At 40.5% G+C, this 17,327-nt stretch overlaps 1 protein-coding gene across 5 annotated transcripts in view; it reads left to right on the top strand.

Annotated features, from left to right (window-relative positions):
• Positions 1 to 16,745, top strand: part of Ndel1 (nudE neurodevelopment protein 1-like 1) — a 53,758-nt gene extending 37,013 nt beyond the window's left edge. For 3 of the 5 annotated variants that reach the window (XM_005399407.2, XM_005399406.2, XM_005399403.2), the window contains exons 6-9: positions 1,347 to 1,520; positions 4,228 to 4,319; positions 8,904 to 9,055; positions 15,523 to 16,745. In XM_005399407.2, coding sequence (XP_005399464.1) covers positions 1,347 to 1,520; positions 4,228 to 4,319; positions 8,904 to 9,055; positions 15,523 to 15,616 — 512 coding nt within the window. In that variant the 3' untranslated portion in view covers positions 15,617 to 16,745. Of the gene's footprint in view, positions 1 to 1,346; positions 1,521 to 4,227; positions 4,320 to 8,903; positions 9,056 to 11,246; positions 11,313 to 12,146; positions 12,182 to 15,522 lie in introns of those variants that run through there. The other 2 variants (XM_005399405.2, XM_013522099.1) reach the window with 2 other exon arrangements.
• The last annotated feature ends 582 nt before the right edge of the window (positions 16,746 to 17,327 follow it).

Below are 17,327 nucleotides of genomic sequence, written 5' to 3'. Positions count from 1 at the left end.
TATCTCTAGAATTTTTTATCTTGTAATGCTGAAACCATATAAACCATGAAATAGTAGCTCTCTTATTTCTCTCTCCCACCAGTCCCTTGAAATAACAGTTTTACTTTCTGTGTCTGTAAGTTTGACTACTTTAGATACCTCACAAGTGGAATCATATAGTATGAATCTTTTTGTGACTGGCTTATTTCACTTGGCATAATGTCCTCAAGGTTTATGCAAGTTGTAGTATGTGATAGGATGTCCTTTTTAAAGACTGAATAATATTCTATTGCTTGTACCCATTTTTTTCCTTTTTTTAAATGGGTACATTTTAGATATGCATAATAACATTCATCATAGGGAATTTGTATCTATATACGATATATCTTGCTTTTTCTTTTTTTCTCATTCTTCTCCCCTCCCTTTAATCCCTCTTCCCCTCCTTATTTACAAAAGCTTTGTTTCCATTTTTTCCTTCTTTTTTTTCTTGTTGCTTCCTTCCCTTGTTCCCATTTTCTTTATTCATCCATGGATGAATATTTGGCTTGCCTATATCTCTTGGCTATTATGAATAATATTGCTAGGAACGTAGTTGTGCAAATATCTCTATGTCCCTGTTTTGAATTATTTTAGATCCCAGAAGTGGGATAACTTTGTGTCCTTTCTTAGCAGTATTCTAAACAGTATTTCTAAACAGTATTCTGTACGTGTTATACAACTGAAAAAGAGAACCTTAATTTTGGATAAATAATCCAATATTTGAAGCCAGAAAATAAACTGGTCTTTGGTTTTTTGAGGCAGGGTTTCACTGTGTAGTTCAGACTAGCTGTGAACTCATATGTAGCCCAGGCTGTCCTTGAATTGATGGTGATTCTCCTGCCACAGCCTCCTAAGTGCTAGGATTACAGGCGAGTGCCATCATGCCCAGCTACCTAAACTGTTTTGAATACTTTCCTAAAACAAAATATTTCATAGTGATAATTAAAAACCCAGCCCATTTAAAATTACAGTAATACACTTCATTAATTTTGCAGTAATTCTGCAGTTATAACATTTTAAAATGAAAGCCAATGAATTCACAAAGAATATTTTGTTTTGGTATCAGAGTCACTGATTTCTGTGTTATATTCTGCCCTATTTTTACATTTGGGAATAGTAACTGTTCTCAGGTTATAGCATTTTAAAATTGTAATAGATTTAGAGTTACCATTTTTATTACCTTTGAAGTGAAAGATACTAAGTTGGAAGTTCATTTTTGAGAAATACTACTTTAGGAAAAATGTCTTTGTGACATTTCAGATGTGACTTGCAGGGTGTATGTGCTTCCAGTAGTGAGTATTCCTGCTTTTGTTTGCAACATTTTGCAGATTTAAGGCAAGAACTAGCAGTTCGGGAAAGACAACAGGAAGTGACCCGGAAGTCAGCTCCCAGTTCTCCGACTCTGGACTGTGAGAAGATGGATTCTGCTGTTCAGGCTTCGCTCTCCTTGCCGGCTACTCCTGTTGGCAAAGGAACAGAAAACACTTTTCCTTCCCCAAAAGGTTTGTCATGGTTTGTTGGTGAAGTAGGAATTGTTAAGGCTTAAGTAGTAATTGGCTGTTTAAAAATTGGTTTATTGGTATGTGATGCAGGAGGAGGAATTGTTTTCGTAGGCCACCCACAGTAGGAAACAAGAGGGTGAGGGCTACATTTAAGATAAGATCAACTTAGTAAATTGCTTTTAAAAATTGAAGGTTTTTTTGTTTGTATGAAAATTAACTTCATAAGGACTTACAAATAAATAAATGAGTCTGATACTGGCAAAAAAAAGGATGGAGAGGAAGGGAAAAAAACCAGAATTGTGATGTGTTATATACATGTGTCAGTTCTCTACAATGAATGCAATGATTATGTACTGCAAATAATATACTAATAAAAATTTTAAGGAAAACATTACTGTTGTAAAAAAAAAGTTAAAAGGTTTTTAAAGAAAATTTATTTTTTGTTACAGCAGTAATATATGTTCATGCAGAGTTTTGTTTTGTGGTGTTGGGAATTGAACCCAGGGCCATGGATATGCTAAGCAAGTGCTCAATCCCTGGGCTATACACCCAGCCCCATGTAGAAAAAAATGTAAGAACTTTGAGCAAACTAAAGGAGAAAATAAATAAAAGCCATCTATAATCTTATCCCTTAAAGACAACTGTCCTTAACATGTCCTTAACAACTGTCCTTAACTTGTGTTTTTTTGGTCTGTGTATGCTTGAGTATGTTTGTGTACATCTCTGTGTCACACACAGGTCTTGGGATTATACTTAAATATGTATTTTTTGCTTTTGCCACTTATTATATCATGAGAAACTAGAGGGCTTTGCACACAAATGTGCAGAGAATAATCTTTGTGTTGCCAGTCAGATGCACCTAAGCCTGGTTCAGATAGACACGCACATTCTGTTACATGCTTCCAAAGCTACCATCATAAGAGGTGATGCTCAAGGTAATTGACGATTGGTACATTGAGGAGATTCCTTTTGCCATTCCTTTTGCCATGCTTTTGTGTTATATTTAGTCCATATAGGGAGAAAAACTATTTAGTAGCCATTAGGTCCAACCTTGGGATGCATTCCCAAAGCTCTTTGAGTCATATTTTAAAAAATACTTTGCAGCTTGCAGGTTATATCTCAGCTACTTCCATTCCCTGAAGCTTCTTTTATCCCAAACTGAAGCTATCTGTCCTCCTGCCCAATTTCAAAATCTGCCCAGTTTTATATCTCTCAGAGTGACAGGAGAAGGTTTGCTGTCTGTGCAGTTAGTACAGTAAGCTCTCTGTGCTGCTCAGGGCAGTAGGCACTAGCTATATGTAACTGTATTAAATTAATACAAATTTAAACAAATGTTAAAGTTATTCTGGTTTTACTCTGTGTGCAAGAATAATCAAGAAAAATTTGAAATAGGCTAATAATTAGCCAGGTGTGGTGCCATATACCTGTAATCTCAGGAGCCTGTGAGGATGAGGCAGGAGGATCACAAGTTTGAGCCCAGCCTGGAAAACTAGTGAGACCCTATCTCAAAATATAAAAGTGCTGGTGACATAACTCCTCAATGCAAAGGCTCTGGGTTCAATTCAAAGTACTGTCAGAAAAAAAAAAAGGCTAGTGAGGGTCTTGCCATTTAAAATACTAAATATACTGGAATATTTTAACATGTTTCTGTTTATGTATTGATACATTAAATGGTACCCGTTATATATACAGTGTTTTTTTTTTGTGTGTGTAGGTTTGAAAACATGAGAAAAGTAGTATGGTTCTGGTGGAACAGACTCTAATACTTAAAGAATTGAACCTATAATTATGGTGCCATTTCACATGAGGTCTACATGTGGGAAGTTTAGTGGTATTAGGACAGTTGGCTATCCATTAGGAGGAAAAAAGTTTAGATCATACCTTATATCTTAGGCAACTGTAAGTTACAGGTACATTAGATTAATCTTTTGGGGGTGGTATAGTGCAGGGAAAACCCAGGGCCCCACACACATGCTAGGCAGGTGCTTTACTACTCAGCCGTACCCAGCCCCCTAAATGTTAAAAAAAATCTAAATATAAAAATGTAGAAAAATACTAGGAGAAAGTATTGGGAACATTTTTGCAATAGTGAAATGGGGAAGCCAAACATTTCCTGCAAAACAAATTTTGAAAGAAATGTTGTCACACTGCATATATGAGAGAGGGTGAATATCCATAATCTGCTCTTGCAGATTGGTAAGGACAACCAAGTATAAAAAGGTTCAAAGAATAAACATGATTTCAAGAAGAGGAGCTTCAAATGTCTCCTTATTGTGGAAATAAAAATTAAAAACAACATGACTGTCAGATTGCCAAAAAAAGATGATATCTAATGTTTTGAGGACACTGATATTGGCACAACTTTTTTGTGGAGTATTTTGGCAATGTATATTAAGGTGGGAAAAAATGGGCATCCTTCTAACCTAGCAGTGCTATTTTTAGGAATTTCCTTTCTAGAAATACTTAAGTAGATGTTTAATGATAAATGTCCTTGTAGCATTATTTGTAGTAATGAAAAGTTTGTATAGTTTAAATTGTCTATCAACTGGAAAATGGTTAAACCTGTGTATATTTCTAGTCTATAGTTTATTTATAGTTTGAAATAGTATATTGATTTCTTGAGTGTAGCCTGCTTTGTAATATCAAGAGTAAAACCAAATGTAAAGAGTATTGTCATTGTCATCACTCTCCTTTTCTTTTTCTCTAGCTATACCAAATGGTTTTGGCACCAGTCCACTAACTCCTTCAGCTAGGATATCAGCGCTAAACATTGTCGGGGATCTCTTACGGAAAGTAGGGGTAAGCATTCAATATTATCACTAGGCATTTTTACTGACAGGGTAGTATTAAATTTTTTTTGATTTGAAGTGAGGGAAGAAAAAATGGATACCTTCCTGTATCCAGTAAAATCTGTAATGAAGCTGAGAAGCAAAAGCATCTAGTGACTAGCAGAGACTAGTCCAAATAAACACCTCCAGTACTGGGCTTATAGTACTTTTGCAGAAGGGCTTGAGCTCTCAGGTTACCACTTGCATTTTTCTTGTCTCCCCGTTGCTGTGTCTGCTGCCCTCTGCTCACCTCCTTGTCTGAAATACTTCCTAAGACCTGCTGTGTTACTTTTGATCATCCTGTAATCATATTTTTGCCCTGAGTTTATCCTGGTAATTGTTGCCTTGTTGTTTATTTTGTGGGATGTTAGCATTTGGCTTGTGACATTGCTTAGTACTGTACTCTGTCTCAGTTTTACTGTTCTTGCGTCCTGTCAACATGCATTACAAACCAGTTTGGTTCCCCCCAAAATTTTTTTGGAGATATGTATGGTCTGACTATGTTGCTCATGTGCTCAAGTGATCCTTTTGCCTAAGTCTACCAGAATAGCTGGGACTGTCGGCACTTACTACCACACCTGGCTTTTTATTTAGTTTTTTACTCTGTTTAATATGCATTTTTTGACCTTATCAAGAGTAATGCTCTACCTTTATCAGCCATCTCTTGCTTTCACTTTCTTCCTATTCCTCCATGAACCCGCAGATCACTTAGTGTGATGCTGTTGACTTTGTAGTCTTTTGGTCATAAAGAAGACTTGTGATCTGAACAGCCAAACAGTTGGATTACTTGAAATAGTTACGGACCATGTAGGTGTACATCATTATAATGTAATTAGCAATTTTGGCATTAGCTCTTTTCCCATTTCCCTCATTTGGTTTTACGTTTCTTTTTTAGTAATCAACCCTTGTAGCTTCCCATCATGCACTACTCCATCACTTTTTTTTTTTTTGTGGGGGGATAGTCTTGCTGTGTAGTTCAGACTGGCTTTGAATTCATTATGTAGCCCATGCTGGCCTTGAACTCGAAGTGATCCTTCTGCCTCAGCCTTCTGAATGCTGGGATTACAGGCATATGAGCCACCACACCTACCTCCCATTACTTACTTTTGTGTGAAACACTTCATGAAAAAAAGTGGAAACTGCAGTGCACTTCGTTTATTAAAGGAGAAATGGAAAGCCATGGTACAGTCTTATGTTGTCTTTTCTGGCTCATAAAATGGATTATTTTCTTTTCAGATTTGCTCTAAATCCTCTTTTTATAGTTACTAGAAAAAGTAATGTTCATAAATCACTATGCAACACTCAAATAATCTTTCCTCACTTCCAAGATAACCACTTAAAAAAAAACCCTATTGTAAACTCTGTTGTAAAAGCTGTAGTGTTTATCTCTGTAATTTAAAATGATGTGCTTATTTTTCTTTATCTTTATTTAATCAACTTTAAGCACAAAAAAGATACAAAATTTAACCCACCTCCTCCAAATTTAATTTTTATTTTCTGTTATTTTTAAAAATTTTAGGGGCTGGGGATTTAGCTCAGCAGCACAGCGCCTGCCTGGCAACGCAAGGTTGTGAGTTTGATTCCCCGTACCAGAAAAAAAACAAATAAAAATTTTTTTTTTTAATAACTTTTTTTGCTGTTTTTGTTTGTTGGTGCTGGGAATTAAACCCAGGGTCTCACACGTTAAGCATACACTTTACCATTGAATGGTATCCCGAGCCCCAAATAACTATTGTATTGTTAAACTTGTTTTTGAATTTGTTAAACTGTACCTCAACACCCCTATTTGGTGCCTTCTCACTTGCTGTCCCACTTTCCCTTCTTGAATGCTTTTGGTTGTGGGTTCCCAGTTGGTTGGTTCTAAATACTGAAAAGTTGGTCAAATGTCCTTTACAGTATGGTACACATGTATCATTTACTGTATAACCAGGGCAGGAACTAGGCTCTTCATATTTGTGCCACTCAACAAATCTTTTCAACATTTTGTTCCTTAATTACCATTTACTCAAAATGATGTCATATTTATAATTACAACCCTTTTTCTTTTTCCTAGCATTTTGAATAACCTTTCCTTCTTATGGTGGAAGAAACATACACTTCGTGGTGTCTCATCTCTTCCAGCTTCTCATTCATGCTCCTTGGGAATATACTGATTGGCTTCTAGGGCTGTGTGGCCCCAGGGTCAGCCTTGAATTTCTTACACTCTGATTATTTTCCTGTCCCCCTCCCGCGTGTTATTTTTTGTTTGTTCTGCTTTAGTACTATAAGTAATTTGTTAGATACAGTAATGAAATTTTATTTGTAGCCTCACATGGTTCACCCATTCAGTTAAGTCTTCTAAGAAGTCACCAAACTTTTTGTGCTGTTATCCATCCACCCCTGCATATTTTCACGCATATTTCACAACTCTTTGTGGAACAGCTCTGTGTATAACTCCAGCTACTGACTTGAACTGGAAGCTCCTTCCCTACTCTTATATCCTCTTCACAGAGAAAACCAAAGCCTTTGATTTAAACTTATTTGAATTCTTCTCTCACTGGTTACTTCCCTCCTATCATTATTCCTTTTTGTCTCAGTGGCAGAAGCGTCAGATTCCTGCCCATGGCTAATTTTGTATCTCTGTCCTTTGGATCTCAATCCTTCCCACTTTCTTACCTTTATTTCTCTATATATGTGTTAATACTTATGTGTTACACAATACTTATTATCTATGTACTGTATACTCTATATGTAATGTTTATGTGTTACATATTAACCCCCCTGCCCTGGGATCAAACCCAGGGCTCCCTGCATGCTAAGCATGTACTTCGCCACTGAGCTACATTCCTAACCTTACATAATTTTTTTAATCTTAAAAAGCTAAAAGGAGAGCGGCTGTACTTTCCTTTTGTGCACTCTCTCCTTAGCCACTACCCTTTTCTCTTCCCTTGACAGCTAAGCTTTTTGAAAATGTATGTGCAGTACTGTTAACATTCCACTAAAACTACGCACCATGGTCTCCATGCTGTCAAATCCAGTGTGTTGGTTCTAATTTTGAGACGTTCAACACTTCAACACTGACCCCTCCTCACCCCCACCCCCGCCCCCTAAATGTCCTATGCTTCCCTGATGCTATTCAGTGGCTGCTCCCACCTGTCTCCTATTTCTCTTAGTCATCTTGTTGGGTCTTGATCTGTCCACCTTTTCAATGTTATTTTTGCTAAGAGTTTTGTACTTTCTGATTTTCGTATTCAGCTGTGGTTTCATCTAATTCTAGGTTTGGATAGCTTCTAAATCTTCATCTGTAGACCCCCTTTTGGCTTGAAAGGATCAGGTGCTTGTATTAAATGTCTCACTGGTGCTTTAAACACAACTTGTGCCTAGCATACGATAGATGCTCGGCAGATATTTAAATGAATGGACAAGTATCTTCCTTGAATATAGGGAATTAATGGTTCTCAATGTCTGCTGTGGATGTGTATATGTGCAAGTCACTGAGGTTCACTCAGCTTATCCTACAAGTTCATTACCTTTCTTTCCTCATCATTATTTTATTAGCTTATTGTACTTTTGTCATAGGGAAGAGAAAGAAAGAAGAGAAAGAAATAGCAGTCTGTTTTTGTTGCTATAACTTTCTGAAATTGTGGGGTTGAGATGTCCAAATGGATTCTCATAATGAAGTGTATGTTATCTGTGGATTTATCTGAATTTCTAATTCTTTAGTGTCATGGATAACAGAAGAGCACCAAATTTTTTTTTTTTTTTTTTTTTTAAGTTGGCATAGCTTGTATTTTCCTTTTTGGGGAGTGGTCAAAAAGTGTTGATGGGAAAGGGGGAGTTGGTGATATCTGCATGTGTGGAAATAATTGAGAAACTTCTGTTCTTTTCACATCATCTGTTGACAGAGCTTGGCCCTTGCCAGGGGTTGTGACAGATGTAAAGGCACTAGATTTAGAGGCAAATATTAAAAGGCCAGCCAGTATCAATTGCCTGTGAATTTTTAATTACAGACAAAGGGTTTCAAGAAGTTAAACATTTTACAGTGTGCTTTCTGGAGTAAAATAACATTTCATTTCATGTGAGGTGGTGTGAGTTCTTGCATCCATTCTGGTACAGTGGAAAAAACTAGAGTGAAGAACCTATTAAAAGAATTGGTTGCATTAAAAACATTCTCAAATGTTTTTGAATTCTTTATAATCCAAAGAAACACACACCTACCCACCCCAACCCCAACTCCAACCAGTAATACTGAGAGGAATAAGTAAAATATTCATTAGAAAGGCAGTCAGCATAAACACTTGCTTTTTCTATTAGGAAGTTATTTTGGGCACATGCCCTGGAGAGGCTGAGGCAGGAGGATTGCTGTGAGTTTGAGGCCAGTCTGGGATACAATGTTAGTTCAAGGCCATCCTGAACTGCATAGTGAAACCCTGTTTCAAGAAGACACACACACTCAAAAGAAAGAAAGTTATTTTGAGTATAACTTAAGACTTGAAATAGAAATGTTTTGAAATGCAAATTTTTCTATGCAGCTACTGTTTTGACAACCACATCATTCCTTCTTCCTTTTTTTTAGGCTTTAGAATCCAAGTTAGCAGCTTGCAGGAATTTTGCAAAGGACCAAGCAGCACGCAAATCTTACATTTCAGGGAATGTTAACTGTGGAGTGATGAATAGCAATGGCACAAAGTTCTCTCGATCAGGGCACACGTCTTTCTTCGACAAAGGGTAAGTCTTGCACTTTTTAAGTGATCAGTTTTGGAGCAGTAATGTTTCAGATTATTAACTGAGGTTCCTGAAATCTTAAGACAATTTCAGTTTGATAAACCTACCTGAAGCCTATTCTCATTCAAATCTTGGGGGACAGAAGTCTGTTGTCGTGTTTTGATCCCCATGGAGCCTGTTGCCCCAGGAACCTTTTGTTCTGGGAGCAGACTCCTAAAAGGCAGTAGTGCTGGGCTCAGGAGGTTCTGCTTGGCTGGAATGTGCTTACAGCTTGGTAGACTTGCTCAGCATGTCTTTTAAAAGCAGAAGAGAACACTGTAATTATGTATATGTACACTCTGTAGCAAACCCTTTATCTGAAGATTTTAGAAATATACAAAGCCCTGAAGTACTTAGACACTCAGTGTAGGAGATGCAACTTCTGTATGAAGTGAAGATTTTTAGGATGATTGACATTTAAAAAAATCATTTTAAGATTGAAGCAGTGATATATCCTTAATGTAAAAAATTCCAGTTGGTGTAGACTCATGTGAAGTGAAAAGTAATTGTCTGTTTTTACACTATTTTTTGCATTCCTTATTCTTAAGGATGTAAAATCATATTTTTATGCATCTTCTATAAACTTTATGCAACACCCAGGATTATACTTAAGTATTGCTGTGCAGCGTACCTGTCATGACTTACATTGCCAGGATCTTCCCATATTAGGACATGTAGTTACACCTGATACTTTTAAACTTAAGTGGTGCATGGTATCCTTTCATTATGGACATGCCTTGGTACAGGGAACTAGTTATGGGCTGTGGTCTGGGGATGCTGACCATCTTACCTTAGGTTGTTTTGCTGGACTAGCACCTGGGCCCTCATGACCCTCTGCTGCTGTCCGCTTTGAGTCGTACTAGTACTTCTTTCTTGTTTTTCTATTGAAGCAATGCAGGGACAATGCTAGAAATTTACATAATTTCTTAAAGGAGCTTATATTTTTTTGGTGCCCTCAATAATTTTGACATGTTACAGTGGGCCAGAGTTGATACACAATGCACTCCTGAAAATGATTTTACTATTTTTTTTTTTTTTTTCTTGGTTTTTTTCTGGTACCGGGAACCGAACTCACGACCTTGCGCTTGCCAGGCAGGCGCTGTGCCACTGAGCTAAATCCCCAGCCCCTGATTTTACTATTTATCCTCATAGTGGAGTGTTCTGATTCATCTCTGTTACTTAAGAGAATTCCACCCTGAAGTATACACATTTCTTTAAGGACAGTCTATTAAAAATGCATTCTAAAATACCAGTATATAAAGCAGCACTCTATATTCTAATTATGGGAGTTCTCCAGGTAGGCTAAGTATGACGTTAATTTTCCTTAGGCTTAGGAGTTTCAGGCAAACTTGCGGAGTGTTCTGTTTTTATACTATATGGCAGCGTATGTACTAAAATTGTTTTTATACTCCTACAATACATGGAGTGTACTATTCTACATTAGAGTAGCGCTTTCCCTCAAATGATGTGGAGAAAGCTTAGGGGAAGTCTTCAAGAGTGTTGGAAACAGTCTAATTATTTTTTCTTGCAACTTGTAATTCCCTTTAGTAGAGTAGTTTCTGGATGGACCTTGGGTACCTTATGACATGAGAACAGGCGTGGGCCAGAGCTGAATTGGTTGGACAGGTACCTTTGTGTGGAAAGTGCTTCAGGACGTTCACAAGGGAGAGAACATACTGTCTGTCCTGGCTGCTGCTCCTGCCTTTGACTTGCAGAGAACTGGGGCTGCAGTTTCCCAGACACGAGCCTGGTCTTGGGGAGATGTGAGGATTCAGTGCAAGGTGAAAACAGGAGTGTCTTGGGCTCTCTGCCTGGATCCCTGCTCCTGAGGAACAGCCTAGATGCAGTGTAGGCCTTGTTTCTGAACTGAACCTGGAAAGGTACTTCTGATTGAATCAGTTTCTTATGGTGCTTAGTTTTGGCCCAATATCTTACAAATTTTATTTTGTACTGTGGGCATAATGAAGTGTGCTTTTATGGGATGGCCCTTGTTTAAGTGTTAATTTATTTGACAAATGGATTGTATATGTCCCCTGCAATATTAGTCTGCTGTTGCTTGAACAATCTTTGTCTAGTTACCATATTCTTGAGGCTAGCTCTCAGGGTTTGCTGTTTTTAATTCTTTGCTGCTTTGCTCTGATTCTGACTTTCTCAGGGCTGTTTGGTGTTTCATCTCTCGTCTTTCTTCTCCTGACCTGTCCAGTAGATAAAAACCAAGATGGTATGTACCAGTTGCAGAAGGAGAGAGGGAAAGCATGAGTCCCAGGTCCACCATTAAATCTAGCAGGTTGCAAAAAAGAAACCAGTCCTAGTTGGGTGTGGTGATATAACTTGTAATCCCAGCACTTGGGAGGATGAGGCAGGAGGATTGCCATGAGTTCGAGGCGAGGCTGGACTATAATAATGAGTTCAAGGCGAGCTTAAACTATATAGTGAGACTCTGTCAAAAAAGAGAAAAAACCTGAGTCTTTAAAGAAGACCTGCTATTTCAGCGTGTGAAAAATCTTTCCATTTTAAAAAGCCCTTGGCTCTAGAACTTGCCTGCTGGGCCTCTCTTGAGGAGTCTGTACTGTAGCCTGTGTGTGTGACTGGAGATCGCAAAGGTGGGTTGTTTCGGGGAGGAATTTATCAGTGGGCTCGTGTGCTCACACAGCCTTCAGATGTAGTGAAGCTTTACCACATAAAGCCAGACCTAAATGAAGTACATTGCTTTATAGGATTCAGAAGTATTTTGTAAATTCTGTTTAGTTGAAGGCTTCTTGGAACTGAGATTTTTTTATCTAGTCTGGAGTCACTCTGCCAGTCTCTGAAACACAGGCTGCTGTGCCTACTTGCACTGGTTCCTCCCACCTCATGAGAAGTACAGTCACTTGAATTTGCTCTAAACTGTATTTTTTTTCTCCTTATCCCTAGTTTCTTATATTTCACTTGCCCTATTTTTTTGCAAGGCAGTCTTTCTTTTGGGCTGTGTATAGGTGGGCATGGACTAATTTTAGTGCACGATATGAAAATAGTATTTGTATTATTATTTAATGTTTTTTCCTTTTTTTATTAGGCAAGAAAAAGTCATATTTCCCACGTTGTTCATGGGTAACTGAATTTGTTTGCTGTGCTCTTTCCCTTTCTTAATCATGGTGTGTGGTGGAAGAAACATTAACAAACTGGTTTTACTAACTGCATGGGGGCTGACTCAGCTTTAACCAACTTTCAGCCCGTGAGTGAGCCTGGACTATATACTACTACTATGCATTTAGCAGTGCAGAACAAAAGCACTTCAGGGGCTGTGTGCAGTGGTACCTGCCTGCAGTCCTTGCTACTTGGGAGGCCGAGGTGAGAGGCTCACTTGACTCCAGGAGTTTGAGGTCAACATACTGAGAACCCATCTCAGCAGAACAAACCATCAGTGCAGTAATCTTGGGCAGCTGTGATAGCATGCCTGGTGGCACTCCCCACATGGGGCAGGACACTACTGATGATGTCAGAGTCCGGGGTAGGGCTCTGTGTCATTGTCAGGTCCTAGGATCACATTTGTCTGTCTTCAAGGGTTGGAGCTCCTTCGGTCCTCCAGTAAACTTGTTTTCTCAGACAAGGCCCCCTTTGGCTCTGCACTTGGCTCTTGTGTTCCCAGCATTAAACTGGAATGGTAGATGAGATGTCGGCCTTACATTTCAGAACTGCTTTTCTGTTCTCAGAGCCTGGGCTGAGGATTGAGTTGGTTAGGGCTGCTGAGTTTCTTTTTATCCGCTGACGGGGAGCCCAGGCTCTGGAGTGTTCCTGCTGTTGTGAGTCAGCTCGGATTGTCCTCATTGTCTCTGTTGCCTTCTCAGGTGTAACAAACTTGCTTCTTTCTCTCCTTTCTCTCTGCTGTGTTAGACTTACTGTCCTTTCCTGACTGGCTTTTAGATGTGCATTGCTGGTTTCTCTTCTTAATACCTTCTGTTGCCATTTTACAGCTGACCTTAGCATGTTTTCTTAGCTGGAGTCTCTGTTTATCACTTTTAAATAAAATTGTGAATTACACAGGTCTGGAAAGTTTTCCATCAAGGATTCCCAGGTCTGTCTCACCATCCTTGCCTGTTCCCTCCATTCAGTCCTGTGTGGGCCATGGAAGCATTTCTCAGCAGCTCTTTCGCTTTCTGGTGTATATGAAGGTGTTTCTTCTCTTGGGAACCTTTCTTTATTGCACAAGTTTGCAGTTATTTGAAGGAGCCTCACTGGACTAAAAATGCTGGTGTCAGCCGCCTCTTCCCTCTGGCTTTAGCCTCCTACATCCACGCAGAGAAATTACTTACCTAGTTTCAGTTCTCCCTTTGTATCCTGGGTTGTTTCTCTTATTAGAGCTGATCTGTACTGGGGGCACAGTGGTTACTTGCTGAGTGCTCCTCTGACCAGAGGAGGTTGGAAAGAGTTAGTGCCCTAGGTATCTGGAGGCAGATCCCCTCTGACTTTTCCACTGATAGCTCACAAGGTGAGCTGGAGTTCATGACCAGAGCTCTCTCCCTTTGATTTCCTTGGCTATGTCACAGTGGGGATGAAGTTGATATTTCTTAAAAGCCCATCTCTGGAAAATGCTGGTTATCCTGCCTCTAAACCTGTATTTGGAGCCACCCTTGTGGTGGCTGCCTTTGCATGCTCTGGTGGACCAGGTACTAGAATTATCTTGGCAACCCAGTGTACTCCTGCTCTCTTCTGGGTCTTAGGGCCTCTGCAGTACAGCTTCCCCTAATGCAGTGATCTGTGAGGCTGGGAAACTGAGATTCACATATTGGAAGCTGAGGCTTTGTCTAGTTCTTCCTGAGGGTTCTAGGAGAAGGAGGTAATGGGGACTCTGGGACTAGTCAGATAATGACATATGGGGCTCATTAGGTGAGCACCACAGTGGCACACAGGATGTGGCCTTCTACCTTAGAAGAGTAGGAGCATGTAGCCTTGGGAGAGTGCAAATGGGTGATTTAAAGTGTTCAAATGAAGCTCAAAAGTCAGACCTCCCTTAGCCTAAAAAGGGAAAATCCAGTTTGTCCATCCCTGAAGTAGGACCATGTACATCAGGGAGAAAGTACATATGTCAGAGTTTTGCTCTTGGTTTCTGTGTGTGGCTTGATTTCAGATTCTGAATGTGGTGTGTTTATTTTCTTAAGACTTGAGCTCAATTTCTTCAGAGTAGCTAGGGGTTTTCTGTTAAGTCTGCATGCCTGCTCCTCTCTCCTTTTCAGCCTGTGACACTGTAGTGGGTGCAGAGATGTGTGGCTTCACCTTTTTTTTTTTTAAAGAGAACCTCTCTATGATTCTGTTATGTTCTGCTCCCTGGCCCCCTGTACAAGCTGGGGCATGTGAGCAAGTGTGGTACAGGGTGGTTCCTTGTGGCTGGCTGGCTTTCTTCCCCCAAGTAGCTACTGGGCCAAATTCTCCTAGGAAGTTTTTCAGGACAGAAAGGCTGAAGTAGCCCCAGAGAGGTTCCAGGCCCCTCCTTCCTTCCTTCCTTCCTTCCTTCCTTCCTTCCTTCCTTCCTTCCTTCCCTCCTTTGATTGCTGTGGCTTCCTGTGGCTGTGCTGCGGGGATGGGGAGGCTGGGAGGTGCGGGGGTGGGGTGGGGTAGGCCTGGGAGCGCCACCTGACCACTGGTGCTTGTGCAGGGCTGGGCTGCCTGCATATTAGTCTGTAGTCTACTATTTGGTGTTGCTTGCTAAACAATTTATAATAAGTTATTTTTCTCTCCCTTATTAAGATACTTATGTACATTTTAAGAGATTTGGAAATAATAAAGTAGTGGAAAATTAACCTAGAAGAAAAGTAACTTAAATTTTCCTTCAGAGCTGATACACATGTGTATGTATACATTATGTATATATAGAATTCACACATTTTATATTCATGTGCATATATATCTAAAATCCTCACGTTCTGGATTTGGCTACACAGTAATGTCTATATCAGGGGTTATAGTATAGAGTCTAGTATATACACTACTTACTTTTTCCTTCCTTTACACCACAGAACATACGCAGTTTCATAGCCTGCTTCCTTTTCTAGTTAGCATTAAGTACATTTTGAATATTTATCCTGTACTATTAAAAACTAAGAAAAAAAGTATATTTTTAGTGGTTAGATAATATTTTATCGTACAATTATTTATTTACCTGGTTCCCTGTGACCAGGCATTTAGACCTGCTCTATAGGAAAAAAATCAGGACCACAATGGTCAGTGTGATGTAGTTGCCAAGAAAGGGCAGATGGGCTGGCATTTGACTGTAAATTCTCTATTCTTTCGCCAGCTGACACTGTCTGGGCAGCCTCTCGCCCTCAGGCTTCAGGGGCCTACTATGGGCCAGGAAGGGGACTATAGAAAGCAAGTGGATTTTTTTGTCGTGTGGTGATTTTAAGTGATAATCTCTTTCTCTTCCTCTCTCTTTTCTGCTCTCGTCACCCCTGCAGGGCAGTAAATGGCTTTGACCCCGCTCCTCCTCCTCCTGGTCTGGGCTCCTCGCGTCCGTCATCAGCACCGGGTATGCTGCCTCTCAGTGTGTGAGTGCCCGGCCTCCAGGTGGAGGCTCCTGCCCTCCTCCAACAACCCAGGACACCCACGCCTCACCCTTCGGTGCCTGGGCCCGGCCCTGTGCCCCTCTTCCTGCCTCCCCACGGCTGGCAGAGGGCAGGCTGCATGCAGTGGCGGCTGCTGGGCCCTGCCCAGCCCCAGGACTCTGCGCGATCTCAATACTGGCTATTTTCTCTTCTTGCCGTAGTGCCGTTGGTTTCACATGATTGCACTTTTGTGGGTCACAAGGTGATACATACGTGTATTACTTGGTCACTGGATGCAGAAGTACCCATTCATCACACCTGCCTCATAACCCCCACTCTGCTGTGCTGATAGGATTTAGTTGTGTTTAGGACATTGCAGATCTCTAGAAGTTCTTCCCCAAATCAGGTTAACATGTGCCCTCCTCCTGAGCTCCCATCAAAGCATCTTCAGTGCTCATAATCATGTGTCCCCAGTTCACCCTTACAGTTGGGGCCTGTTTCTGGCAGTCGGGAAGGTCACTGAATTAGGGAACAGTCTCTGCATTTTACGTAAGTAGTCACCATTCCATCCGCTTGCCTCCCAAAACAGCGAAATGCTGTCTGAGCCACAGGTGGCAGGAGCTTCCAGGGCCTGGGCACTCCCAAGCCTGAGCCTCTCTGTCGCCTCCTCTTCCACATGCCTCAGACTCAGCGGAGGTAGGTGGCAGCCTCCTCACCAGCTCTCTGGTCCTTCAGTTGAGTAATATTTTCAGATTTTTGTTTTCATGTCTGAGGGTCCATCCAGTTTCATAGGGAAGGATTGGGTGGCCTCATTCTGGGGGCTGGTGGTGCCAGCTCCCGGCAGACTGACCAAAAGTGGTTGTCCCTGTGCATCCTTTGATTACTCTCATGCTGCATTTACTGTTTACATTTGTTTTATTGTACATAGGTTTGTAAACATTATTGCCTAAGATATTTGTATATAACTTGGGCTTTGTAGCTTTTATTTATTCAGAACTCATATGGCATGTTAATGACTTACGATGGTGTCCTACTCTGGGCAGTTGTATAGGGTCATCATGTGGTTAAAAAAACACTTCCCTTCTTCCCCCCAAAATCTTTTAATGTGGAAACAATAAATTTCACAGAAAAAAGGATTAAAGTTGCTTTATTGTGTTCCTGCCATCCACTGAGAAAGGAGCTGGAGCATATGAAGCTGGAGCATATGAAGCTGGGTTCCAGTGTCTCTTCTGTTTGACACGGAATGTGCCGATGGACAGCAGCTGTGGGGATGGGGCAAAAAAGATTGATGGAGCCTCGGGAGATGTCTTTTTTTTTTTTTCTCTTTCTGTCTTTTTTGAGACAGGGTCTCGATATGAAGTTCAGGCTGGCCTTGAGCTCACTTTGCAGCTCAGGCTGACCTCGAACTCGCAAAGATCATCCTGTCTCAGCCTCCCAAGTGCTGGGATTACAGGTGTGCGCCACCATGCCCGGCGAGAGATGTCTTATACATTGAACTGTTAATGTCAATTTTTGGTGCTGGTTTCCAGTCTTAAGTGACTTTCAGGGGGGTAGCCTGGGAATGGCCCAGGCTCCATGTGGAAATTTGGGTTAAGGATCAGAACTTTAGGGAAGGAGCTTGGCAGGTGCTGGAGTAACTGGAATACATTTGGAGGCTGGTCCTCCAGCTGTGCTCCACACAGCCCTGCGGGACAAATAGTGTAGTTCCGAGATTAGAG

The sequence above is a fragment of the Chinchilla lanigera genome, unplaced genomic scaffold, assembly GCF_000276665.1.
Source record: "Chinchilla lanigera isolate Chin_1 unplaced genomic scaffold, ChiLan1.0 scaffold00066, whole genome shotgun sequence".
NCBI classification, from domain to species: Eukaryota; Metazoa; Chordata; class Mammalia; order Rodentia; family Chinchillidae; genus Chinchilla; species Chinchilla lanigera.
The sequence above is the reverse complement of the archived record's forward strand: the minus strand, read 5'-3'. Positions and strand labels throughout refer to the sequence as shown.